Genomic DNA, 22,424 nt, shown 5'->3' with positions numbered 1-22,424 from the left:
GGTGCTGGGTGTGCCCCCCCTCTAGCTCTGTGCCACCGGTGAATAAACCCATGCCTGGTTTGCACGCAAACATATCAGAGGGTCAGCACTGCCTGGGGTGGGGGACAGGGACCCCCCCAGGGGTCCAACAGCGGAGCAGTGCCAGTGGCACAGCCCTGCATCGCTCCCGTCCTCCTGGGGACAAACGCCAGTGTCGCTCCGGTGACAACGATCAGGATTTATTACACACCACGCTCCCTGGGGGTCCCCCGTGCGGGCAGGGCACCCCTCAGCCACCCCCATGGAATGTCCTGGTGGCATCCGAGGGCAGCTCCCATCAGGATTCTGTGAGCACGGAGCAGGGAAGGGCCTGCCCCAGGCACCCTGTTCCTCCTCCCACACGGCTGGGAGCAGGGGGCGAGCAGAATCCATCACTCCAGGGCAGCCAGGCTCCACTAAATGGACTCGATCTGCTTGCGGACTTTCTCCAGGGCCTTCCTGTCCAGCACGCGCTGGCGACACACCACCAGCACCGCAAAGACGGCAGCAACACACATCATGGTGCCCACGAACCTCCAGAAAACGTGCGCCTCCATCACTGCGGAGCGACAGCTGCGCCCACGGGGAGAGTCAGGAATGCCAGAGGGAATAGCCTCACCCCAAACCCTACCCCATCTTCCCCTGAGAACCCCCGGGGGCCCAGGGCTGCCCCATTCCTGCCCCCCACAGCAGAACCCGCACCCACCTTTTGACCTCCTCCCTCTTAGAGGTGGGACAGCTGATCTTCTCAATGAAGCCCGTGGGGACACACTCTGGTAACGTTTTCTGTGACCGAGAGGGGCCTGTCAGCAGCCATGCTGGGGCAGGACCTGCCCCCCCGACCCCACCAGCCCCAGGGAGGGCCCGGAGCGGCCCGGCTCACCGGGTGAGGGGGTGAGCACACTCACCACCTCGAAACTGGAGCAGCCGGCACACTCTTGCGCCACCACGAAGTCCTCTACCTGCCAGCACGGCGTGGTCGCCACCGGGCTCGCTGCGGAGAGAGAGAGCACGGCCGCTGAGCATGGGCCCAACCGGGAGCTCACCAGGCCCGGCCCGATCCCCCGGCGAGCCCGGCCCCACACTCACCCGAGCGCCTCTCGTCGCTCGCCGCCATCGCCGCCGCCGGCCTGTGGAGAGAGCAGGGACGCCGTGAGGGCCGCGCTTCCCCATGAGGGCCGCGCTTCCCCCTGAGGGCCGCGCTCCCCCCGCCCCCCGCCAACTGCGATTCGCCCCCCGCTCACCGCAGGCCGCAGACCAGGGCCCCCAGGACGGCGTAGAGGGCGCAGCAGCGCGACACGGCGGGGCCGCGGGACCCCATCGGCGCAGTGGAACTACCGGGCCGGGCCCAGCCTCTCCAGCGCCGCCGCCGCGGCCATCTTGGGGCGCGAGGGCCGCTGGGAGGAGCGGGGCACGACGGGAAGGGCGAGGGCGGGGCTGGGGTCTGGGCCAAAGCGAGGCGGGTTTTCAAATGAGGGCGTGGCTTAATGACGGGGGCGCGACTTGAGGCCGAGTAGTCAATGGAAGGGGGCGTGGTTTCGCATGAACGAGGCGTCGCTTACACTAACGGGCGTGGTCTAGCGTGAGGAGGGCGTGGTTTCGCGATAAAAGGCGTGGCTTTGACTAAGAGAGGCGTGGTTTATAGCGAAGGGGCGTGGCTTATAGCGAAGGGGCGTGGTTTATAGCGAAGGGGCGTGGTTTCACCCTCCCCCGGCTTCCCGGCCGCTCGCTCCCTCCGATTCCCCTCTCCCGGTCCCGGTCCCGCTCCGCCCCCCTCCGTCCCCAACAGAGACACCGGAGACGGGGCAAGGCACAAGCTGGGCTTTATGGCACGAGGTGTGGACCGAGGGGGGGGTCAGCCCGCCTCCCCCCACCCGGCCTCGCTGCAGCCGGGACACCCCCGGTTCCCCCCCACCCCGGAGAGGTGCCCGCACCGCCCCGGGCCAGGCGGGGGGAGCGGCGGCGGCGGGGGGGCCGGCGGCCCTACACCAGGGCGCATTTACTCCCAGCCTTCCTCTGGGGGCCGGGTTCCAGCGGGGCCCTGCTGCTGCTGGGCGCCTGGAAGAGGGAGGGGAGGGGGTCAAAGCGGGGGAGCCGGAGCCGGGGGGGCGGGATCCCTCACCCGGCCGCCCCCAGCCCCACTCACCGCTTTTCGGGAGGATTTCTGCAATATGTCCCGTGCCAGCGTGCTGAAGGCCTGGAGAGAAGGGACAGTCAGCAGGGACAGTGCCCAGGGACGCCCCCCCCGGGGACGGGGACCTGCCCCCATGCTGCTCCCACCCCCCCTTACACCTGGGGACCCCCCCTCACCTCCTCCACGTTCACGCTGGACTTGGCACTGGTCTCAAAGAAGCGGATCCCGTGCTCCTTCGCCAGCTGCGGGACAAGGGTACCCCCGCTTTGATCCGGCTGCGGGGGGGGGCCCCCTGACCCCCCCCAGCCCTCCGGTGCCCCCCCTACCTTCTCAGCCTCGTCCCGCTGCACTTTCCGCTTGCCCTCCATGTCGCACTTGTTGCCGATGAGGAGACGCTCGACCCCAGCAGAGGCGTTCTGCAGGCAGGAGAGGATGGGCAGGACCCCCCCACCTTTTTGCCCCTGTGTTCCCCCCCTCCGTGTCCCCAACCCCCGCACACACCCACCTCCTTGATGCTTTTCATCCAATTTTGGATATTCTCGAAGGATTTCTTATCGGTGATGTCGTACACCAGGATGATGCCCTGCCAGGAGGGCACAGTCAGTGGGACCGGAACCCTCTGCCCCAGTTTGGGGGGGGGGGGTCCTCATTCCCAGGCACCCGTGTCCCCCCCCAAGAGCTGTCCCAGCCCTTTTTGGGGGGAAGCGCCCCCCGACATACCACGGCTCCGCGGTAATAGGCAGTGGTGATGGTTTTGAAGCGCTCTTGTCCTGCCGTGTCCCTGCGGGAGTAGCAGAGGCAGGGGGTGAGGGCGGCTTGGGGGGAAGCCAGGATGGGGAGGTCCCCAGTTCCATCTCCATTCCCCCCCCCCAACACTTACCAGACCTGCAGCTTGATCTTCTTCCCATCGATGTCCACCGTCCGGATTTTGAAGTCAATCCCTGGGATGGGATGAGGCCGGGGGGGGGGGGGGGGGCGCGGGAGCGGTGAGGGGGTGCCATAAACAGCTCCACTCCCAGTCCCAGTTTCCAGTTTCCCAGTAACCATCTGGCATCCCGGGGAACGGGTGGGGGGCAAAGTCCAGGCCTGGCACTGGCTGCGGCGGGTGGGAGCAGGTCACCGGTGTCCCCCCCCCGCCCTGAGCCCTCCGGAATTCCTGCGGGATGGCATCATCCCGCACGACCGCCCACGCCGGGGGCGGGGGGGAAGGGATGGACGGAGCTCCCGGACCCCCCATGAAGTCAACTAGCCCCAAAAGCTGGCAGATGCCCCCCCCAAAAATCCTCCCATGGTCGCTGCACCCCCAAAAGAGGAGGAGGAGGAAGGGCTGGAGCCGCCGGGGGGGTGATGGGGGGGCGCAGCCTGGACCCCCAGCTGGGAGCCAGCGTGTCCACACCGGAGTTTTATGGCCGGGGCCGTGCCGGGGCGGCTGCTCTGGGCTCCGGGAATGGTTTTACCGGCGCGGTGGGAACTCGGGGGAGGAGACCAGGGTGGCGGGTGCCGAGGTCCCGGCCGAGGGGCGGCTGCAGGGCAGGACCAGCATCGAGCCACCGCCGGCACCGCCATGCCAGGACCGGCTGGGAACGGCTCAGAGCCGCCGGCCACCGGCCGGGACGAGGCGCAGAGCAGCGCCGCGGTGTAGCCGTGTCCCCACCCGGTGTCGTCCCCGGTACCGTCTCCATCCCCCTGCCATCCGGTGCGGGGCGGGAGGCAGGCAGGGGATGGAGAAGGGCATCCGGCCACCCCGGGATGTGCGGTGCGGACCTGAGGGGAGGCACTGGGGGTCCCGGTATCCCTGGAGGGGGTGTCCCGGTGTCCCCAGAGGGGGTCCCGGTGACCCAACAGGGGCCCCGGCGTGCCCTGCAGGGGTACCCGTGTCCCCGAGGGTGGTCCTGGTTCCCGGGGGGGGGGGAACCCAGTGTCCTCTGGGGGTGGCCTCGGTGTCCCGGAGAGGGTCCCGGTGTTCTGGGGGGGTCCCAGTGTCCCAGGGAGGGTCCCGGTGTCGGTTCCCAGCCTCTTTGAGGAAGGTCCCCGTGTTCCGGGGGGTGGTCCCAGTGTCCCTGGGGGTGGTCCCGGTGTTCCGGAGGGGTGCCGGTGTCCCCGGGGGTGGTCCCGGTGTTCCGGAGGGGTGCCGGTGTCCCCGGGGGTGGTCCCGGTGTCCCGGAGGGGGGGGGTCCCGGTGTCCCCGGGAGATGCCACTCACGCACCGATGGTGGAGATGTAGGTGCTGGTGAAGTTGTCCTCGGCGAAGCGGATGATGAGGCAGGTCTTGCCCACGCCGCTGTCGCCGATCAGCAGCAGCTTGAAGAGGTGGTCGTAGGCCTTGGCCATGGCCCCCGCCCGCCGCCGCCACGGGGCCCCGGCCCCGGCCCCGGCCCCGCACCGCCCCTCCCCGGGCGGGGACTCTCCCGGAGCCCGGCCCCGCCGCCATCGCGTCACCACACCCCTCCCGTGACGTCACATCAGTGATTAGGCGACGTCACGACTCCCCTCCGTCGCCGCGGCCTCCCCTCCCGAGAGGGCGACCTCTCCAAGATGGCCGCCGCCCAGTCCCCTTCAGCGCCCTTCCCAAGATGGCGCCAGAGCACTTCCGCCCGCGCGGGGAGCCCCGTAGCGGATATAGCGGCTCCCGCTTCCGGTGCGGCCCCTTTTCGGTGGCGGCTGCCTCCACGCCGACATGCCTGTGAGTGCGGCCCCGCGCCCCGCGCCCCCCGCAGGGCCCCGGCGGGGCCCCGGCCACCGCCCCAGGGGAAGGGAGGAGCGGGGGGAGGGCGGCAGGGAGGGCAGCGGGCCCGCGGGGTGGGCCCTGGCCGCCGCCATCTCCGCGGTGAGGGTGTCCCGGCCCCCGTCCGGTCCCCCCCCACCAAGATGGCGGCGGGCGGGGGCCGGGCGCTGAGCGGGCCTGTCCCCCCCCTTTCTCTCCACAGCTGGCGAAGGACTTGCTGCACCCTTCCCCTGAGGAGGAGAAGAGGAAGCACAAGAAGAAGCGGCTGGTGCAGAGCCCCAACTCCTACTTCATGGACGTCAAGTGCCCGGGTACGGCAGCGGGCGGGGGGGCGGGATGGGCACACCTCCCCACCACCCCCCCCGGCTCCCGCTGTCCATCCCTGCCGCCCTCAGCGCTCTCCCTTTCCCCGCAGGTTGTTACAAGATCACGACGGTGTTCAGCCACGCTCAGACCGTCGTGTTGTGCGTGGGCTGCTCGACCGTGCTATGCCAGCCCACGGGGGGCAAGGCCCGGCTGACAGAAGGTGGGTGACCCCCGGGGGGGTGGGGGGGGGTGTGCGGCTTACGGGGCCCTCGGGCAGCTCCCGGAGTTCTTTGAACCCAGGCAGCTTGTGGAGATGCGGATTTTCTGGCCTGGAAGATTATAAAAACCGCTTAAGTTCTGGGCGCTGGAAGTGGGGGGGGTGATTGCCTCGTAAATTAAGGCACAAACTGCTGAGTTTGGGGTGGGGAGAGAAGGAAATGGAGGTGGAGGGGCTGCGGCTGTTCTGACGCCTCTGCGCGTGTTGCTTTTTCTCCTTTCCTCAGGCTGCTCGTTCAGGCGGAAGCAGCATTAGGCGGAGGGAGCGGGGGATGGATGGGACTACTCGCACAGAGCTGCGCCTCCAGCCCGGAGCCCGGCGGGCGTCCACAGAAGGCCACCCACAAATGTGACTTTCCTGCTGTCCCTGTGGCCCCACCCATCTTGCTGTCAATAAATTTTGGATAAAATACAAATTAGTTTGCCTTTAACGCTCCGATTCTTCACTGCGAGGGAGGGGGTGGTTTGGCAGCAGTTTGGAGGTTGGTTTTGGCCTCCCCCCGGGTCGTTACGTGACGGGAGGCAACAGATACTGGCCTTTGAGACGAACAAAACGCTTCCTCTAATTCAGGCCAGAAACAAAATCCGTCCCCTCCTGCAGCATGGGGGTCTCCTGGTGCTGCGACGGCACCTTCTTCGGGTGTAGGGATTTGTTTCCCTGTGCTCCAGAGCCCCGGCCGAGTCCAGGTTGATGCTGGAGGAGGGTAGGAACATCCCAGGAGGAGGGGAAACACGGGGATGCTGCGCTGAATATTCCTGACAGCCACCTTCAGGGTTTCCTTTTGTCACCCCTGTCGTGGGGCTGAGGTTCGGGTCAGCTCCTGACCCGAGGGGTGATGGTGGGTGAGCGACGGTCGTTCTCGGGTCTGAGCTTTTCCAGAGCGACCCGAGTTTGTTCCCAACAGCTCAAGAATGTGAAAAGCAGCTGTGTCTTAATTGGCTTTAAAACTTATGAACGGGTGAAAAAAATACACATTTTCACTGTCTGTAAATACTAAGTAATTAACTGGACTACAGCCCCCTTCTCTCACTGGGGAATGTGGCGGCTGCTGCCAGGGCAGAGAGTGAGGAGCTGGGCAGAGCCAAGGGCTGTCGAGGGATCCCCCCCCCGACCCCGAGGGGTGAGCGTCAAAAGCAAACCCTTCCCTCCCGCTCCGGGCGGGGACGTTGGATGTCCTTCGCGTGGGGGGAATGGAAACGAGGGAACGTTCCCCTGCTCCGTTTACCCATTTCACTGCGCTGGGGATGGAAATCGGGGGAAATCTGAGTCTGTAACTGGGGGTTTCAGCATCGCTGTTGTATTGGGGGTTTCAGAGAGTCAGGAAGTGGGGTGGGAGGGACCTTAAATGTCACTCAGTTCCCCCCTGCCCTGGGCAGGGACACCTCCCACCAGCCCAGGTGGCTCCAAGCCCCGTCCAACCTGGCCTTGAACCCCTCCAGGGATGGGGCAGCCACAGCTTCTCTGGGCAACCCGGGCCAGGGGCTCACCCCCCTCACAGCCAAGAATTCCTGCCTCACATCTCATCTCAATCTCCCCTCTTCCAGTGGCAAATCCTTCCCCCTCATCCCATGGCTCCCCTCCCTGCTCCAGAGTCCCTCCCCAGCTTTCCCGGAGCCCCTTGAGGGACTGGAAGGGGCTCCAAGGTCTCCCCGGAGCCTTCTCTTCTCCAGGCTGAACCCCCCCAGCTCTCTCAGCCTGTCCCCACAGCAGAGGGGCTGCAGGAGAACATCCCCCCCACCCCCCCACCCCCCCGAGCTCTTGTTGCTCTTCAGCCTCTGAGAGCATGAGAAATGCTGATGAAACAACCGCCCGGGGGGGGGGGGAGGTAAAAACAGGGGTGCAAAAGGAGGGGGTGCAGCCGTGAGACCAGGGCAGTCCCCCCGCAGCCCCCTCTTGGTTTCCCCACTCAGAATCTTGGGGGACACAAGGGACATGGGGACACCCCGGGGGGGCAGTATGGGGGGACATGGGGACACTACGGCGGATGTAGGGACATGGGAACACTCCGGATCAGGTGTGGGGGACACCGTGGGAGCTGGAGGAATGTGGCGACACCCCGGGGGGGGACATGGAGATACCATGGGGAATGGAGGGACCTGGGGGACACAGCGACACCTCAAGGGGGGGGACACGGGGACACCCTGTGATCATGGCAATGTGGGGGACAGAGGTGACAGTGACTGTGTGGGGACGTGAGAATGTAGGGGATAGTCAGGGGGAGCACAGGGACACCCCAAGGGACACAGGGTCATGTGTGGCCACTTCCCCCCACCCCGCCCTGGATGCCTGGGTCCCCGCGGTGACCTGGCGCACCCCGATAATCAAACACCCCATGTCACACCGGGCCCCAACACGCCCCGACACCGCAAACACCCCGACACCGGCCCCACGCCCCGGCACGCCCTGGGGCCGGCGGGGGGGGCAGGGGGCCCCCGTGGGGACACTGAGGCCCTGGGGGGCCGGGGGGGGGGGAGGGTCATCCCCACACAGTATGGGGACACTGAGGCACGGGCGATCCCCCCCCAACACACACACACACACACAAATGGGGACACTGAAGCACTCGGCAATGACACCACAGCACCTTTATTGCCCCCCCCCCCCCCCCCCGCCGCCCTGGGGGGGGTGACATGTGGGGGTTCAGTTGTCCAGGCCCGAGGGTGGGGGGGCCACAGCCGCCCCCAGGGTGACCTGGGCCAGGTACTCGTTGTCGAAGCAGCGTCGCCGCTCGGGCTCCTCCCAGGAGCAGCAGCCCTGGGGGTCGCGCCAGGCGTCTTGGGGGTTGGCACAGAGGGTGGCGATGCCCTCAGACAGCTGTGGATGACGAGGAGGGGGTGGGTCAGGGTGGCTGGGGGGGGGACCCCTGAGCCCCTGGACCCCCCGAGGACTCTCCCCCGCAACACTCACCTGATCTTGGGCGCAGGCGCTTCGCTCCTCTGGGGGCAGCGGGCAGCATGCCGCCGTCATGGCCCCCAGCAGCTCCGGAACCGGCCGCCTGTGGGACACAGACATGGGGGGGGGGGTGTCACCTTCCAGGTGGGGGGCACGGCAGGGGCTGGAAACTTGGGTCCCCTCCGAGATGGGGGTCCCAGGTGCCCAGGTGCCCTCCCTGATGGGGGTGGTCCTTGGGGGATGGAGGGTCCCGGATGTCTGGGTCCCCTTCTGGATGGGGGGCGTCTCGGGGGATGGCGGGTCCCAGACATTCTGAGATGGGGGGTCCAGGACACCTGGGTCCCCTCCCAGGTTGGGGGGGGGGGGGCATACGCTGTGTCCCTCCCGCGGTACCACCGGCAGCCGCCGGGGGGCGCGCTCCCCCCCCGCACGTCCCGCCCGGGGGCGGGGGGCAGCGGGGTCCCTCGGTGGGTGTAGGGGGGTGATGGGGGGTGACGGGGTGATGGGGGTGATTGGGGGGTGTCGGGGGGTGATGGGGGGTCACGGGGGTGATGGGGGTGATTCGGGGGGTGATTGGGGTGATTGGGGGGTGTAGGGGGGTGATGGGGGGTGACGGGGTGATGGGGGTGATTGGGGGGTGTAGGGGGTGACGGGGGGGTGTAGGGGGGTGATGGGGGGTGACGGGGGTGATGGGGGTGACGGGGTGATGGGGGTGATTGGGGGGTGTAGGGGGGTGATGGGGGGTGATGGGGGGTGACGGGGGTGATGGGGTGATGGGGGTGATTGGGGGGTGTAGGGGGGTGTAGGGGGGTGTAGGGGGGTGTAGGGGGTGACGGGGGTGACGGGGTGATGGGGGTGATTGGGGGGTGTAGGGGGGTGTAGGGGGGTGTAGGGGGTGACGGGGGGGTGTAGGGGGGTGATGGGGGGTGATGTGGATGATGGGGGTGACGGGGTGATGGGGGTGATTGGGGGGTGATGGGGGGGTGCCGGGGGGGTCCGCACCGGTGGGTGAGCAGGCGGGTGGGCGCGCAGAGGGAGCGCAGCAGGGCGGCCCCGGGCCGGGCCAGGCTGACGTTGTGCAGCTCCCGGTCGTAGGCGGGGTGGGGGGCGGCGGCGGCGAAGCAGCGGCCCCGGGCCCGGCCCCCCCCGCGCTGGCAGCACCGGTGCTGGCTCGTCTTCACCGCAGACTCCTCCCGGCAGAACCGATCCAGACCCTTCTGCCACTGCGGGGGAAGGGGCGGGGGGGGCGGTCAGCGGTGGAGGCGGGGGGGGGCGGTCAGCGGGGATGCCCGGGTCCCCCCAGCCCCCGGACACCTGGGACCCTCCCGAATGCCTGGTCCCCTCCCCCGACACCTGGATCCCCCCGAGTCCCCGGACACCTGGGACCCCCCCAGTCCCTGGCTGCCTGGGTCCCTCCCAGACCCCGGGACCCTCCCGAATGCCTGGATCCCCCCAGCCCGGACACCTGGGATCCTCCCCGGACCTCCAGGACCCTCCCCGGCCCCCCCTTCCAAACACCTGCGTCCCCTCCCCAGGCACTGGGGTCCCCCTCCCTGAATGCCTGGGTCCCAACTCAGACACCCGGGCCACCTTCCTGGACACCTGGATCCCCTTCCCCAGCTGCTTGGGAACCCCCCGGACACCCGTGCCCGCCCCGGTCCTCGGAGTCCTGGGTCCCTCCTTGTCACCTGGGTCCCCCCCAGGCACCCGGGTCCCCCATTGCCACCTGGGTCCCTCCCAGACGCCTGGGTCCCTCCCTGTTCCCCGCATGGCTGGGTCACTCCCCAGGCACCCAGGTCATTCCCAGACACCCAGGTCATTCCCAGACACCCAGGTCACCTCCCCGGACACCCGCGTCCCCTCCCCGGATGTCTGGGTCCCCTCCCTGGAGAGCTGGGTCCCCTCCCCGGATGCCACCTGGGTCCTCCCAGTCCCCGGACTCCTGGGTCCCTCCCAGACGCCTGGGTCTCTCCTGGATGCCTGCGTCCCCCCAGTCCCTGGACACCTGGGTCCCCCCTGAACACCCGGGTCTGTCCCTGCCACCTGGGTCCCCCCAGTCCCCAGACTCCTGGGTCCCTCCCGGATGCCTGCGTCCCCCCAGTCCCCCAACGCCTGGGTTCCCCCCGGACACCCAGGTCCCTCCTCACCACCTGGTTTCCCCAAGTCTCTGGACTCTTGGCCCCCCCTGGATACCTGGGTCCCTCCTTGCCCCCTGGGTCCCCCCAGTCCCTGGATACCGAGGTCCCCGCCGGACACCTGGATCCCCCCAGTCCCTGGATGCCTGGCCCCCCCCCCGGACATTTGTCACCCTCCATGCCACCTGGGTGTCCCCCATCCCCAGATTCCTGGGTCCCTCCCAGACACTTCGGTCCCTCCTGGATGCCACCTGGGTCCCTCCTGAACACCTGGGTCCCCCCAGTCCCTGGGTCTCCCCCAGACCCCTGGGTCCCCCCCGGATGGCTGGGTCCCTCCTTGCCCCCCGTGTCCCCCCCATCACTCACAGCCTTGTGAGCGCAGGCCAGGCTCTCGTTGCGGCAGCAGCGGCCATAGTCGCGCTCCAGGCGCAGGCGCAGGCGGTCGCGGGGGCCGGTGCGGGCGGGGGGCTTGGGGGGGCCGGGGCGCAGCCCCCACAACCCGCAGATGTTGCCCATGTTGTCGGTGGTGGGCTCGCCGGGGGGGAAGGAGGGCTCGCCGGTGGGCTCCCAGGTGGTGACAACGGCAATGGCAGCCTCGGCGGTGGCAGCAGCGATGATGGCGTCGGGGCCCTGGGCGAAGCAGCGGCGCCGCGCCGTCCCGTGCCGCCGGCAGCAGTGGAACTGCCGCGTTTTCACCCCAAATTCATCGGTGCAGAATCCATCCAGCACGTCCGTCCACTGCAGGGTGAGACCCCGCTGCGGTCAGACACCCCCCGCTCTGCGTCTCACCCGCCTCCCACCGTGTCCCCATGGTGTCACTCACGGCGCGGCGGGCGCAGGGCAGCGGGGAGTGATGGTGGCAGCAGGCGTTGAGGCGGGGGCGCAGGGCGTCGAGCGCGGCAGCCTGGCGACGGAGGTGGGCGAAGGCGGTGCGGGGCAGCAGGGGGGTCGGGGGGGGCGGCGGGGGCTGGCGGCAGTGGCGGGTGACGGCGGCGGCCATGGGCCAGGCGGGGGGGAAGCCGTCCAGGGCGCTGGCCCAGGGGGGCTGGGGACGTGTCGGGGACACGGAACCCGCCGCTGCCGCCGCCAGGACGTCGGGGGGCAGCTGGGGCTCCACCTCCTTCTGCAGCACTGGAATGGAGGGGGGGGGGTGTGGGGACACGGCGGGGGGTGTCCCACTGCCCTGGCCCCGGGTGACACTTGTCCCTGTGTGTCCCCCCCCATCCCCGTTTGTTCTCTGGCCCCGTGCCCCCCCATCACTGTGCCCCCCCACCTCCAAGCGTCGTAGTCCCCACGTCCTCCTTATTGCCCCCGCCCCAAGTTCCGCCCCCCCATCCATGTCCCCATGTCCCCTCCACCCGTGTCCCCACCTCTGAGCGCTCTCCCATGTCCCCCCTGCCCCCCCACGACAATGTCCCACCATCCATGTCCCCCTGTCCCCATCCCTGGGTCTCCCCCCACTGTGTCCCCCGTATCCATGTTCTCATGCGCCCCCATCCCCAACACCCCCTGTCACCGTGTCCCCCCCACCCATGTCGCCCTCCTCCCTGGGTGTCCCCCCCCTCCCTGGGCATCCCCCCACCGCGTCCCCCCGTCCCTGTCCTTACGCTGCTGCATGTGGGGGTGCTGCAGGACCAGGCTCTCCTGTGCCACATGCTGGCGTCGCTCTGGTGCCACCACTGTCACCACGGGGAGGGACACACGACACAGAGGGAGGGGTCAGCGGGGCCACCCCCGCCCCTTCCCCACCCACAGGGGGCAAGTGGTGACCCCCCCCAATCCCGTGGGCGCAGAGACACACCATAGGGAGGGACCCAGGCGTCCGGGGAGGTGGCCCAAATGCGTGGGCAGGGACGCAGGTGTCCGGGGAGGGGACCCAGATGTTTGGGAAGGGGACCCAGGTGTCTGGGGGAGACCCAGGCATTTGGGAGGGGACCCAGGTGTCTGGAGAGGGGACCCAGGTGTCTGGGAAGGGGACCTGGGTTTTTGGGTGGCCACCCCAGGTGTCCAGGGAGGGACCCAGATGTTTGGGAAGGGGACCCAGGTGTTCAGGAGGGGATCCAGGTGTCAGAGAAGGGGACCCAGATGTTTGGGAAGGGGACCCAGGTGTCCGGGGAGGGGACCCAGAAGTTTGGGAAGGGGACCCAGGTGTCAGAGAAGGGGACCCAAAAGTTTGGGAAGGGGACCCAGGTGTCCGGGGGAGACCCAGGCATTTGGGAGGGGACCCAGGTGCCTGGAGAGGGGACCCAGGTGCCTGGGAAAGGGTCAGGTGCCAGGAATAATTTTGGGTGGCCACCCCAGGTGTCCAGGGAGGGACCCAGACGTTTGGGAAGGGGACCCAGGTGTTCAGGAGGGGATCCAGGTGTCCGGGGAGGGGCCCCAGGTGTCAGAGAAGGGGACCCAGAAGTTTGGGAAGGGGCCCCAGGCATCCGGGGAAGGACCCAGGCGTTCAGGGAGGGGCCCCAGGTGTCGGGGAGGGGACCCAAGCTTTTGGGTGGGGACCCAGGAGTCCGGAGAGGGGCCCCAGGCGTTCGGGGGGGGACCCAGCCGTTGGTCGGGACTCACCGTCGGCGCCGAGGAGGAGGAGGAGGAGGAGGCCGAGGGCGGCCATGGCGTCGGGCGCTGTGGGGCCCCTGCCGGCTCCGCCGCCTTATGAAGGGCCTGGTCCCGCGGGGCTGAGTCACAGCCTGACGTCGCAGTGGGGCCGGGGGGGGGGGGGCCCGGGGGGGGGCCGGGGGCTGGGCCCCATCCTGCACCCCCCACCGGGGCCATGCTCCCCCCCCGGACCCCAACTGTCCCAGGAGGCCGGGGGGTGGGGGACACCGCGGTGGTCCTGTCCCCAACCCTGGTGGCCCCGTGTGACCCCCATGCGCCGGGTGGCCCCAAACATTCCCCCCGCCCTGGGTGGCCCCAGTTCTCCCCCCCCCCGCCCCCCCCCCAGTTACGGGGACCCCTGAGTCATGGTGGCTGGATTTTTGTGGTTTTCGCCCCATTTTGGGGCTTGCCCCACCCGGTGAGTCACTGCGGGCGCTGGGGATGGGGGGACGGACACCCATGGAGGGACACCCCCGGGCTGGGGGGGACATTCAGCCGGTGTCCCCCACCTCACACTAGGGGACCCCTGGGGTGGCAGGAGGGTGTCATGGCCTTGGTCACCTCCCTTCACCCCAGGACACGGAAGGGGGGACCGGGGGGGGTCCATGTCCCCTCTGCCAGCACGGCCACATCCTGCTCTGGGCAGGTGCCCAGGGAGTGTCGGGGGTGGCGGGGGGGGAACAGCCCTGTCCCCCCCCCGCGATTGCCCAACACCCGACGGCAATGTGACGTGGGTTTGCGCAACCACCCCCCGCCCCCCCCCCAAAAAAGGGAGGGGGGACCCAGGCATCCGGGTGGGGAAATCCCAGGCGGGAAGGACCCAGGCGTCTGGGTTGGGGGGGGGCGACGAGAACCCGGGGGGTGTCTGGCGGGGGGGGGGGGGCACCCAAATGTCTGGGCTGGGGGGGGGGGGGGGGGGGGGGGGGCCAGGTGTCCTGTCCCCGCCTTCCCCAGGGACCCAGCACCAAGGGGGATGCACCGAGTTGCCCTGGTCTCAGCTCCAGCACCAGGACTTTAATGGGTGTCAGAGTGCGGACACACAGATGGGGGGGAACACGGGGGGGGGACACGCAGCCGGGGGGGTCAGAAGCGCTCCTCGGCGTCGGGGACGCGGGTGTCCCGCAGCTCCCGCAGCCGCTGCAGCACCTGCCGCAGGTCGCGCTCCCCCAGCTGCCGGTTGTCCCGCGTCCGGACGCTGACGGTGCCATGGTCCCGCTCCCGCCGGCCCACCACTGCGGGGGGGGCACCGTGGGTGGTGGGGGGGGGCCCGTGTCCCCCACAGCCCCCCCCCCGACCCTGCACATGCACCCTCAGGGGCACCCACAGCGCTCCCCGCCACTCAGGGCTGGGGCCAGTGGGTCCCAGGGGTCCCAAGGGGGTCCCAGAAGGGTCCTGGGGGGGTCCACAGGGGTGTCCCAAGGGAGTCCTGGGAGGGTCCCAAGGGGGGTCTTGGGGGGGTCCCAGAAGGGTCCTGGGGGAGTCCACAGGGGGGTCCCAAGGGAGTCCTGGGGGGGTCCCAAGGGGGGTCTTGGGGGGGTTCCAGAGGGTCCCAAGGGGGTGTCTCATGAGGGTCTCTTGAGGGTCTGCAGGGAGGTCCTGGGGGGTCTCCAAAGGGTCCCGGGTCTCCTGGGGGTCTCCAGGGAGAGTCCCAGGGGGGTCCTGGGGAGGTCCAAGAAGGGTCCCAGGGGGTCCCAGTGGATCCCAGGGAGGGTCTTCCAAGGGCAGTTCCAGGGGGATCCCAAAGGGGGTGCTGGGGGGGGGGTCCCAGGGGGCTCCCAGAAGGTCGCGGGGGATCCCAGGGGGGGTCTCAAGGAGGGGTCTCAGGATCTCGGGGGGGGGGGTCCCAGGGGGTTCCCAAGGGGGTCCCAGTGCTTCCCCCACCCCCAGCAGCCCCCGGGTTGTGGTGGGGGGGGGTGGGTGCTGCTGACTCAGCACAGGGGGCCCCAGGGGATGTCCGGGGGGAGGCCCCGGGGGTCGGGGTATCCCCCCCCCCCCGACTTACCCAGCTGGAAGTTGTAGTGGGCGAGCTGGGCCCGGCGGATCTTCCTGGCCAGGGTGGCCCCCGCATCCATGTCCAGGTCGGCCACCATGCCACCCCCCCGCAGCACGGCCTGCACCTGCACACGGGCTCAGCGGTGGGGGCGGTGGGGGGGGGGGCGCAGGGGGGTGAGGGGGGCACAGAGGGATGGGGGGACGTGGAGGGGCACGGAGGGTTGGGGGGCCATGGATGGATCGGGGGGACATATGGAGGGATGGGGGGCCACAGAGGGACAAGGAAGGATGGGGGGGACAGAGAGGGATGGGGGGGACCCAGGGAGGGACAAGGAGGGATGGGAGGGACATAGACGGACAGGGGGGACACAGACAGGTGGGGGGGACACCCATGGAGGGGGGGACACATGTCGGGGGGGTCACACATGGAGGAAACGGGGGACAGGGATGGATGCGGGGACACACAGAGGGACAAGGAGAGACGGGGGGGACATAAGGGGCGAGGGAGGACATATGGATGGATGCGGGGGGGACACGGAGGGACAAAGAAGGATGGGGGGGAGCACGGGGGGGGGGGGCACATGAGAGGGGACACGAGGCTGGGGGGCAAACCCACCTCCCGCGCGTAGTCCTCGACCTCGGCCGCCTGTGGGATGACCATGGCCTGCAGCGGGGACAGCCAGAACGGCCTGGGGGGGTGACATTGCGGGGAGGGGGGGAGTGACCCCGAAGGGTCCCGTTTTGCCCCCCCCGGGGGCAAAACGGGACCCTTCGGGGTCACTTCCCCTGCCCCCCCCGGCCCAATTTACCATCGGCCACCGCAGCTCTCGGCCAGCACGGCCACCATGCGCTCGACGGAGCCCAGCACCGCTCGATGGATCATCACCGGTCGCGCCGTGCCCCCCGTCGCACTGATTAGAGGCGGGGGGGGGACGACACGCACGACACCCCCCTCAAGGGTCGGGGGGGGTGCACACGCCGCCACCACGCCCCCCCACCCCCACCCCCCCACCGCAGCCTCAATTCTGCCAAGTCCAGCCCAATTCTGACCCCCCCCCGACCCCAATCCTGCCACCCCCCCTGCCCCCAGCCCTAATCCCACCCCCCACAAAGCCCCAAGCCCCGCCCCACCCCCCCCCCCCAGCCCCAATCCTGCCCCCCCCTCCCCGCCAAATCCTCACCCAATCCTACCACCCCCCCCAACAAGCCCAAACATTTTGGCCCAATCCTGCTCCCCCCCTCCCCAATCCTCACCCCCTAGCCCCATCCTGGCCCCCCCCCGCCCCGCCCCCTCCCCATACCTGGCATATTCCAGCTCGAATCTCTCCGGCATCTGGAAATCCAACTGGATGGTGGCGCATTGATGCTGCCGACCCAGCGCATCCCGGATCCGGATATCGATCTATCAGGAATAATATTGGGGGGGGGGGTGTCCCCGAAGGGTCCCGTTTTGCCCCCTCTGGGGGCAAAACGGGACCCTTCGGGGACACCCCCCCCCCCTCCAAAAATTCTCTCACCTTGGGGCCATAAAAGGCGCCATCACCCGGACTCAGCTCCCAGGGCTGCCCGAAGGTGCGGAGGCTCCGCTCCAGCTGCTGTGGGGACAGATGGGGGGGTCGGGGGGCGATGGAGGAGACGTGACCCAGGGGACGATGCAGAGGACGCGATGGAGGGGATGGGGCAGGGGGGACGTGACGGAGGAGAGGTGACACATGGACAGGCAGGGGACATGACACCAGCGGATGTGACACGGGACGATGCAGGGAACACAATGGAAGGGACGTGAGGCAGGGGACACAAAGCAGGGGATGGGACACAGGGGACGGGACACAGGACGTGGGACAATGCAGGGGACACGATGGAAAGGACACGATGGAGGAGATGTGACACAGGGAACAACACAAGGGACACGATGGAGGAGATGTGACACACTGGACGACGCAGGGGACGCGATGCCAGGGGATGTGGCAAGGGACAATGCCAGGGACACAATGCAGGGGACATGATGGAGGGGATGGGACACCGGGGACACGATGGAGATGTGACACAGGGGACGATACAGGGGATGCGACACAGGAGAATGCAGGGGACACAATGGAGGAGATGTGACACAGGGGACACGATGCGATGCAGGGGGTATGACACAGGGACACGACGCAGGGACATAGCACAGGACACGACATGCGGGCACAACACCGGGGACACAGTGTGGGGGCGCGACGCAGGGGACAATGTACAGGCACAGTGCAGGGGACACACAGGGGACACACAGGTGCAATGCAGGGGACACGCTGCACGGATACAGCACACAGACATGACAGCAAAGCTGGGAGGTGACACACGGGACACGCCACACGGGGACGTGACACAAGGGATGCGACCGCAGAGTTGGGAGGTGACACGCAAGACGTGGCGGCAAAGCTGGGACACGACGGCCAGGACACGGCGCAGGGGACATGCCGCGTGGGACACAGCCAGGATGCAATGCCCAGGACTTGGGGACGCAGTGGGGAGGGGACCCGACACAGGTGACATGGGGACAAAGCTGGGACGCGATGCCCAGGGCACGCTGCAGGGGGACATTATGGCCAAGCTGGGACACGGAGCATGGGACATGGGGGCGAAGCTGGGAAATGGTGGGGGACACACTACAGGGGACACGCCGGCGAGGCAGGAGGTAACGCGTGGGGCACACGGCAGGGGACGTGATGCAGAGAGACACGGTGGCAGAGCTGGGACGCGATGCTCGGGACGGTGCCCATGGCAGGGCCACCCTCTGACCCTGTCCCACCTGCTCGGCGCGGTCCCAGGTCTCGGGGTCCCCCAGGAAGCCGGGGGGACGGGTGGCCAGGGCCAGGCGGAAGGAGAAGCCCAGCACAGCGTAGACCGTCCGCACGAAGTCCAGGCAGGCGTCGATCTCGGCCTCCAGCTGGGGACGAGGGGTCAGCGGGGGGGGGTGACGCGGTGTGTGGGGACAGCCGGGGGACACCCGCGGGGACACTCACCTGCTCCAGCGTGCAGAAGATGTGAGCATCGTCCTGCTGGAAGCGCCGCACCCGCGTCAGCCCCGTCAAGGTGTCGGGGTTCTCGTTGCGGTGCAGCACCCCGAAATCGGCCAGGCGCAAGGGCAGCTCCCGCCACGACCGCGGCCGGTGGGCGAACATCAGGCTGCAGAGGGACAGACGGATGGTCCGACGCGGTGACAACCCCCCCCGAGCCATGTCCCCATGTCCCCTCCGCTCACCAGTGGGCCGGGCAGTTCATGGGTTTGAGGGAGAGGGTCTCAGTGCCGGCGGTGAAGGAGAACATGTGGGTGCTGTAGTGCTCCCAGTGCCCCGAGAGCTCCCAGAGCCGCGGGCTGAACACGTTGGGGGTCACCACCTCGCAGAAGCCCCTCGCCTGGTACTCGCTCTGCGGGGACAGGGACGGGGATGTCAGCCCAGCCCCACGGCACCCACCCCGGGGGGGCTGCGGGTGCTCGGGGGCGCAGGAGGGATGGGGAGATGCAGCCACGGGTGCGGTAGGGATGGGGTGCGGCAGGGACTTGGGGTGCAAGGGGGTCTGGGTGCGATGGGGATGGGGTGCAATGGGGTGCAAAGTGGGGCTGGGGGGGAAAGGCAGACCCCAGTTTCTCCCCCCACCCCCAGCAGAGGTGCTAGTGATGCCCCCAGGGCCAGGGGGGCCAGGGGAGCCGTACCCTGATAAAGTCGATGAGGGTGTTGTAGACGTGGGCACCGCGGGGCAGGAAGAAGCAGCTGCCGGGGCTGAGCTTGTGGAAGAAGAAAAGCTCCTGCTCCTGTGGTGGGGAGGGGGGGAAAGAGCGTTACTGGGGGGCTGCTGGGGACCCCCCAGTAACGCCCACCAACCCCCCCAGCATGGGGCTTACCCGGCCGATGCGGCGGTGGTCCCGCAGAGCGGCCTCATCCTGCGCCTGCTGCCAGTCGGCCAGGCCCTGGGCGCTGGGGAAGGCGACGGCGGCAACGCGCTGCAGCGACCAGCGGCCCCCAGCCCCCTGCCAGAACGCCGCCGAGCTCTGCCGTGGGTGGGAAGCAGGGGGGTTAATCAGTGGGGCTCGGATGCCTGGGTGTCCCCCCCACCCCTGCCCCACATCTCGACCCACCGTCAGGACACGGAGGGCGGCAATCAGCCCTGTGTGCCGGAGGAGGGGGCCGCCGCAGAGCTGGAGGAGGGGGCCGCACCTGCAGGGACAGATGAAGGGACGTGGGGATGGATGCGGGGACACCACAGCCCCCCACCCACCCAGATGTCTGTCCCCCCCCCACCCCAGAGCCTCCCATGCTCACCTATAGACAGTGGCCATGGGGGACGTCACCTCCTCCTCGATCTGCTGCAGCTGGAAGCTGTTGTCCTGGGGACAACGACACAGAGGTAGGTGACAGTGGCACAGGTGACACCAAGGGGGAGGTGACACTGTGCTGGGGGACACACACTGAGGTAGGTGACAGTGGCACGGGTGACACCAAGGGGGTACACACCAAGAAGGGGTGACACTGAAGGGGGGTGACGCACTGCTGGGGGGTAAAGGACCAAAGTGGGTGACAGTGGCACATGTGACACCGAGGGGGAGGTGACACCATGCCGGGGGGTATACCAAGACAGGTGGCAGTGGCATGGGTGACACCGAGGGAGGTGATGCCAAGGGGGGTGACACCGAGGGGGTGTGACACCATGCTGGGGGGCAGTCACTGAGGTGGGTGACAGTGGCCCAGGTGACACAGAAGGGGGGACACACCAGGGGAGAATGGTGACACTGTGCTGAGGGGGGAGGACCGAGGCAGGTGACAGCAGCATGGGTGACACCCAGGGGGATGGGACACCAAGGAGGCGGACACACTGGTCCCCACTATCATCACCCGCATCCATAACCCCAACCAGGAGGGTCCCAGTGACCCCAGGCGGGGCCTCCTTGCCCTGGCCCGGGATGGGGAGAGGACACGCTGAGGAGGGGACAGGCCGGGGAGGGGACAGGCCGTGGGTCTCACCTTGAAGAGCTCGGCCAGCTGCTGGCGGGTGGCCTCGAGGCGCTCGAAGCGGTGGCCGGCGCGGGCGAAAGCCGCGCAAGCATCCTCCAGTGCCTGCAGCTCCCCGCGCTGCACCGTCCTGAGGGTGCGGTGATGGGCTGGGGACACCGCGCCGCATGGGGGACCCGCGTGCGTCCCCCCCCTCCCTCCTTACCTGTCCCCCATGTGGACATCGCAGAAGAAGCCGTCCTCGGTGGCCTGGGCGCTGCAGAACGTGGCCCCGTAAAACTGTTCCACCACCGCCCCCAGGACACAGGCACCAGACCGCCAGAAAGCCTGGGGGGACACAGGGGACATGGGGGACAGGCTGTGGGGGGTGTGGGGTGCGGGCCCATACCCGTGTCCCCTGGGACTCACCGCCCGTCCCTCCGGCGTGGAGAAGTCGAGCAGCTCCAGGTCGGTGTCACACTCCAGGGGCCGGTCGAGGTCCTGGAGGGTCCCGTTCACCCGAGCCACCAGCGCTGACTCTGCCAGGCCCCCCCTGCGGGGACATCGGCGGACACCGTGGGGGTGCTGGGGATACTGTCGACCCCCTAGGGACTGTGGGGACCCTGAGGACCCCATGGGGACAATGGGGACCCCACGGGGACCCTGGGGACACCATGGGGAGACTGCAGGGACACTGGGGACCCCACAGGGACCACGGAGACACTGTGAAGACTCTGGGGACCTTGTGGGGACACTACAGGGACCCCGGAGACACCGTGGGGACCCCGTGGGGATGTTGGGGACCTTGTGGGGACCATGGAGACACCATGAGGACCCTGGGGACCCCGTGGGGACACTAGGGACCCTGCAGGAACACCATGAGGACTCTGGGGACACACTGGGGACCCCGTGGGGACCACGAGGGACAGTGTGGGGACCCCCGTGGGGGGCGTGGAGACACGAGGAGGACGCCGGGGACACCCTGGGGACCCCGCGGGACCCGGGGCCTGCGCATACCACAGCTGCGTGGCCACCTGGAAGGGGGTGGTCTGCCGGGCGCGGCCGGGCAGGTGGCGCCCCCCGGGCAGGGCGATGCGGATGGGGGTCCCCGGCGGGACGAGGCCGCCCCCGGCCTCGGCCCCATCCCTGTCCGGCCGCTCCTGCGCCGCCCGCAGCCGCTGGAAGAGCCGGAGGCGCTCGGCCAGGCCGCGGTCGGGCCCGCAGACCTGCGGGGGTGAGAGGTCAGCGCGGGGTCAGCGCGCCGGGGCGCCCTCACGCCGCTGTCACGTGGTCACGGCGGGGTCAGGACGCCCAGGTCCCCCGGGGAGGGGATAAGGGTGGGGAGCCGGGGGTGGTCCGGGGTGCGGGGGGTGAAGGCGGGGTGAAGGGGGGGGTCCCGAGCGCACCCGGTGTCGCCGCGGGGCTCCCGCGAAGAGCAGCCGCCCCCCGGCGCCGGCAGACGGCATGGCAGGACGCCCCGCCCCTTCCGGCGCCGCCCGGACGCCGGCGTCCCCTCAGGGGGCGGAGCCTCGGCGCAGGGGCGGAGCCACGGAGTCTTGACGCGGGGCCAGAGGCGGAGCCCCGCCCAGAGGCGGAGTCACCACTCGCAGCCAATGACTGGCCGGGGGCGGAGCCAACACCTGGGTCTATTAATGGCCGGGGCGGAGCCACCCATTGAGGCCTCGCCCCTGGGTCCCTCGTTCCCCCTCCCGTGGGAAACGGCGGGGGCAGACACACACACACACACACCGGGACCCCCCCGCCCGGTAACCCGAGAGGAAGGGGAGGTTCGGTCAGGGCCCCCCCACACCCCCAAGCGCCGCCACAAGAAAAGATCCGCCACCACCTCGTTTTTTTTTGTAATTTTTATGTAGATATTTAACCCTACACCTTTATCAAACATATATGATGGAGTCTAGCAACTAAAAAAAAAAACCAAAAACAAACAAAAAAAAAACCAGAACAACAAAAAAAAATTAAAATAAATCAAGTAAAATTCCAACTTCATATAAAAGCCGCTGGGGCGGCCCTGGCGGGGGAGGGTACAGCGCCCTGAGCCACCCCCGGGCTCCGTCTGCGCCACATGAACGATCCCAGATGGAATTAAAAAGTGATTATTTTATATACACACACGTAGAAAGTCAACAGTGTTCCCAGGGGGGGGAAGGGAGAGGAAAAAAAAAAAAACAAACCCCAAAAAACCCCCAAATTAAACCAAAAACCAACCAACAGACACAGGTCCTTCCAGGTGAGCCGGCGGGGGGGGGGGCGACAGGCCCTGGCACCAGGTATCATCCTCAGGTGGGTTACATATATATTTTTTTTTTTTTTGCCTTTTTTTGGGTGGTTTTTGCCAGAGGGGGAGCAGCAGAGGAAGGCA

At 68.5% G+C, this 22,424-nt stretch overlaps 5 protein-coding genes across 6 annotated transcripts; 1 reads left to right on the top strand and 4 right to left on the bottom strand.

The window, feature by feature from the left end:
• Window positions 1–202: 202 nt before the first annotated feature.
• Window positions 203–1,482, bottom strand: JTB (jumping translocation breakpoint). Its single transcript, XM_074566404.1, has 5 exons — window positions 1,263–1,482; window positions 1,108–1,148; window positions 927–1,012; window positions 725–804; window positions 203–591 (listed from the first exon to the last, which is right to left on the bottom strand). The coding sequence occupies exons 1-5, from the start codon at window positions 1,337–1,339 to the stop codon at window positions 435–437; spliced, it is 441 nt and encodes a 146-aa protein (XP_074422505.1). The 5' UTR covers window positions 1,340–1,482; the 3' UTR covers window positions 203–434.
• A 360-nt stretch (window positions 1,483–1,842) lies between these two features.
• On the bottom strand, window positions 1,843–4,564 carry RAB13 (RAB13, member RAS oncogene family). The gene is made up of 8 exons (XM_074566403.1): window positions 4,360–4,564; window positions 3,033–3,093; window positions 2,873–2,933; window positions 2,658–2,735; window positions 2,479–2,568; window positions 2,329–2,394; window positions 2,165–2,215; window positions 1,843–2,076 (listed from the first exon to the last, which is right to left on the bottom strand). Exons 1-8 carry the CDS (start codon window positions 4,481–4,483, stop codon window positions 2,002–2,004), a joined length of 606 nt encoding a protein of 201 aa, XP_074422504.1. The 5' UTR covers window positions 4,484–4,564; the 3' UTR covers window positions 1,843–2,001.
• A 170-nt stretch (window positions 4,565–4,734) lies between these two features.
• On the top strand, window positions 4,735–5,875 carry RPS27 (ribosomal protein S27). The gene is made up of 4 exons (XM_074566372.1): window positions 4,735–4,835; window positions 5,080–5,188; window positions 5,293–5,403; window positions 5,687–5,875. Exons 1-4 carry the CDS (start codon window positions 4,830–4,832, stop codon window positions 5,713–5,715), a joined length of 255 nt encoding a protein of 84 aa, XP_074422473.1. The 5' UTR covers window positions 4,735–4,829; the 3' UTR covers window positions 5,716–5,875.
• Window positions 5,876–8,025: 2,150 nt separating this feature from the next.
• On the bottom strand, window positions 8,026–13,221 carry ECM1 (extracellular matrix protein 1). Its single transcript, XM_074566333.1, has 7 exons — window positions 13,053–13,221; window positions 12,095–12,166; window positions 11,311–11,618; window positions 10,854–11,225; window positions 9,355–9,575; window positions 8,368–8,455; window positions 8,026–8,274 (listed from the first exon to the last, which is right to left on the bottom strand). Exons 1-7 carry the CDS (start codon window positions 13,096–13,098, stop codon window positions 8,101–8,103), a joined length of 1,281 nt encoding a protein of 426 aa, XP_074422434.1. The 5' UTR covers window positions 13,099–13,221; the 3' UTR covers window positions 8,026–8,100.
• An 853-nt stretch (window positions 13,222–14,074) lies between these two features.
• Window positions 14,075–21,558, bottom strand: TARS2 (threonyl-tRNA synthetase 2, mitochondrial). Of its 2 annotated transcripts, none has more exons than XM_074566331.1 (18): window positions 21,451–21,558; window positions 21,062–21,270; window positions 20,474–20,597; window positions 20,271–20,392; window positions 20,078–20,195; window positions 19,379–19,443; window positions 19,195–19,273; window positions 18,961–19,107; window positions 18,772–18,870; window positions 18,319–18,485; window positions 18,080–18,242; window positions 17,866–18,003; window positions 16,592–16,669; window positions 16,376–16,476; window positions 15,884–15,985; window positions 15,691–15,763; window positions 15,085–15,199; window positions 14,075–14,314 (listed from the first exon to the last, which is right to left on the bottom strand). In XM_074566331.1, exons 1-18 carry the CDS (start codon window positions 21,508–21,510, stop codon window positions 14,166–14,168), a joined length of 2,109 nt encoding a protein of 702 aa, XP_074422432.1. In that variant the 5' UTR covers window positions 21,511–21,558; the 3' UTR covers window positions 14,075–14,165. The 2 variants fall into 2 exon arrangements, with proteins under 2 accessions (XP_074422432.1, XP_074422433.1); XM_074566332.1 differs by having other exon boundaries at window positions 16,592–16,666.
• Between the last annotated feature and the right edge of the window lie 866 nt (window positions 21,559–22,424).

This window comes from Larus michahellis, chromosome 24 (genome assembly GCF_964199755.1).
Source record: "Larus michahellis chromosome 24, bLarMic1.1, whole genome shotgun sequence".
NCBI classification, from domain to species: Eukaryota; Metazoa; Chordata; class Aves; order Charadriiformes; family Laridae; genus Larus; species Larus michahellis.
Note: the sequence above shows the minus strand (reverse complement) of the source record. Positions and strands in the feature narration are given on the sequence as shown.

What these genes read in the sequence shown, in the direction of transcription:
- JTB (XM_074566404.1), bottom strand. Translation starts at nt 1,339, where the DNA reads ATGGGGTCCCGCGGCCCCGCCGTGTCGCGCTGCTGCGCCCTCTACGCC. An exon ending in GAGCGACGAGAGGCGCTCGG is followed by an intron (nt 1,013 to 1,107) that starts GTGAGTGTGGGG and finishes CTCTCTCCGCAG; the next exon opens with CGAGCCCGGTGGCGACCACG. An exon ending in GCTGCTCCAGTTTCGAGGTG is followed by an intron (nt 805 to 926) that starts GTGAGTGTGCTC and finishes TCTCGGTCACAG; the next exon opens with AAAACGTTACCAGAGTGTGT.
- ECM1 (XM_074566333.1), bottom strand. Translation starts at nt 13,098, where the DNA reads ATGGCCGCCCTCGGCCTCCTCCTCCTCCTCCTCCTCGGCGCCGACG. An exon ending in GCACCCCCACATGCAGCAGC is followed by an intron (nt 11,619 to 12,094) that starts GTAAGGACAGGG and finishes CCTCCATTCCAG; the next exon opens with TGCTGCAGAAGGAGGTGGAG. An exon ending in GCGCCTGCGCCCAAGATCAG is followed by an intron (nt 8,275 to 8,367) that starts GTGAGTGTTGCG and finishes CGTCATCCACAG; the next exon opens with CTGTCTGAGGGCATCGCCAC.
- TARS2 (XM_074566331.1), bottom strand. Translation starts at nt 21,510, where the DNA reads ATGCCGTCTGCCGGCGCCGGGGGGCGGCTGCTCTTCGCGGGAGCCCCG. An exon ending in TTCGAGCTGGAATATGCCAG is followed by an intron (nt 15,986 to 16,375) that starts GTATGGGGAGGG and finishes GCCTCTAATCAG; the next exon opens with TGCGACGGGGGGCACGGCGC. An exon ending in CCACTACAACTTCCAGCTGG is followed by an intron (nt 14,315 to 15,084) that starts GTAAGTCGGGGG and finishes CCCCCCCCGCAG; the next exon opens with TGGTGGGCCGGCGGGAGCGG.
- RAB13 (XM_074566403.1), bottom strand. Translation starts at nt 4,483, where the DNA reads ATGGCCAAGGCCTACGACCACCTCTTCAAGCTGCTGCTGATCGGCGAC. An exon ending in AGCGGGACGAGGCTGAGAAG is followed by an intron (nt 2,395 to 2,478) that starts GTAGGGGGGGCA and finishes CTTGTCCCGCAG; the next exon opens with CTGGCGAAGGAGCACGGGAT. An exon ending in AGAAATCCTCCCGAAAAGCG is followed by an intron (nt 2,077 to 2,164) that starts GTGAGTGGGGCT and finishes TCCCTCTTCCAG; the next exon opens with GCGCCCAGCAGCAGCAGGGC.
- RPS27 (XM_074566372.1), top strand. An exon ending in CATGGACGTCAAGTGCCCGG is followed by an intron (nt 5,189 to 5,292) that starts GTACGGCAGCGG and finishes CTTTCCCCGCAG; the next exon opens with GTTGTTACAAGATCACGACG. An exon ending in CAAGGCCCGGCTGACAGAAG is followed by an intron (nt 5,404 to 5,686) that starts GTGGGTGACCCC and finishes TCCTTTCCTCAG; the next exon opens with GCTGCTCGTTCAGGCGGAAG.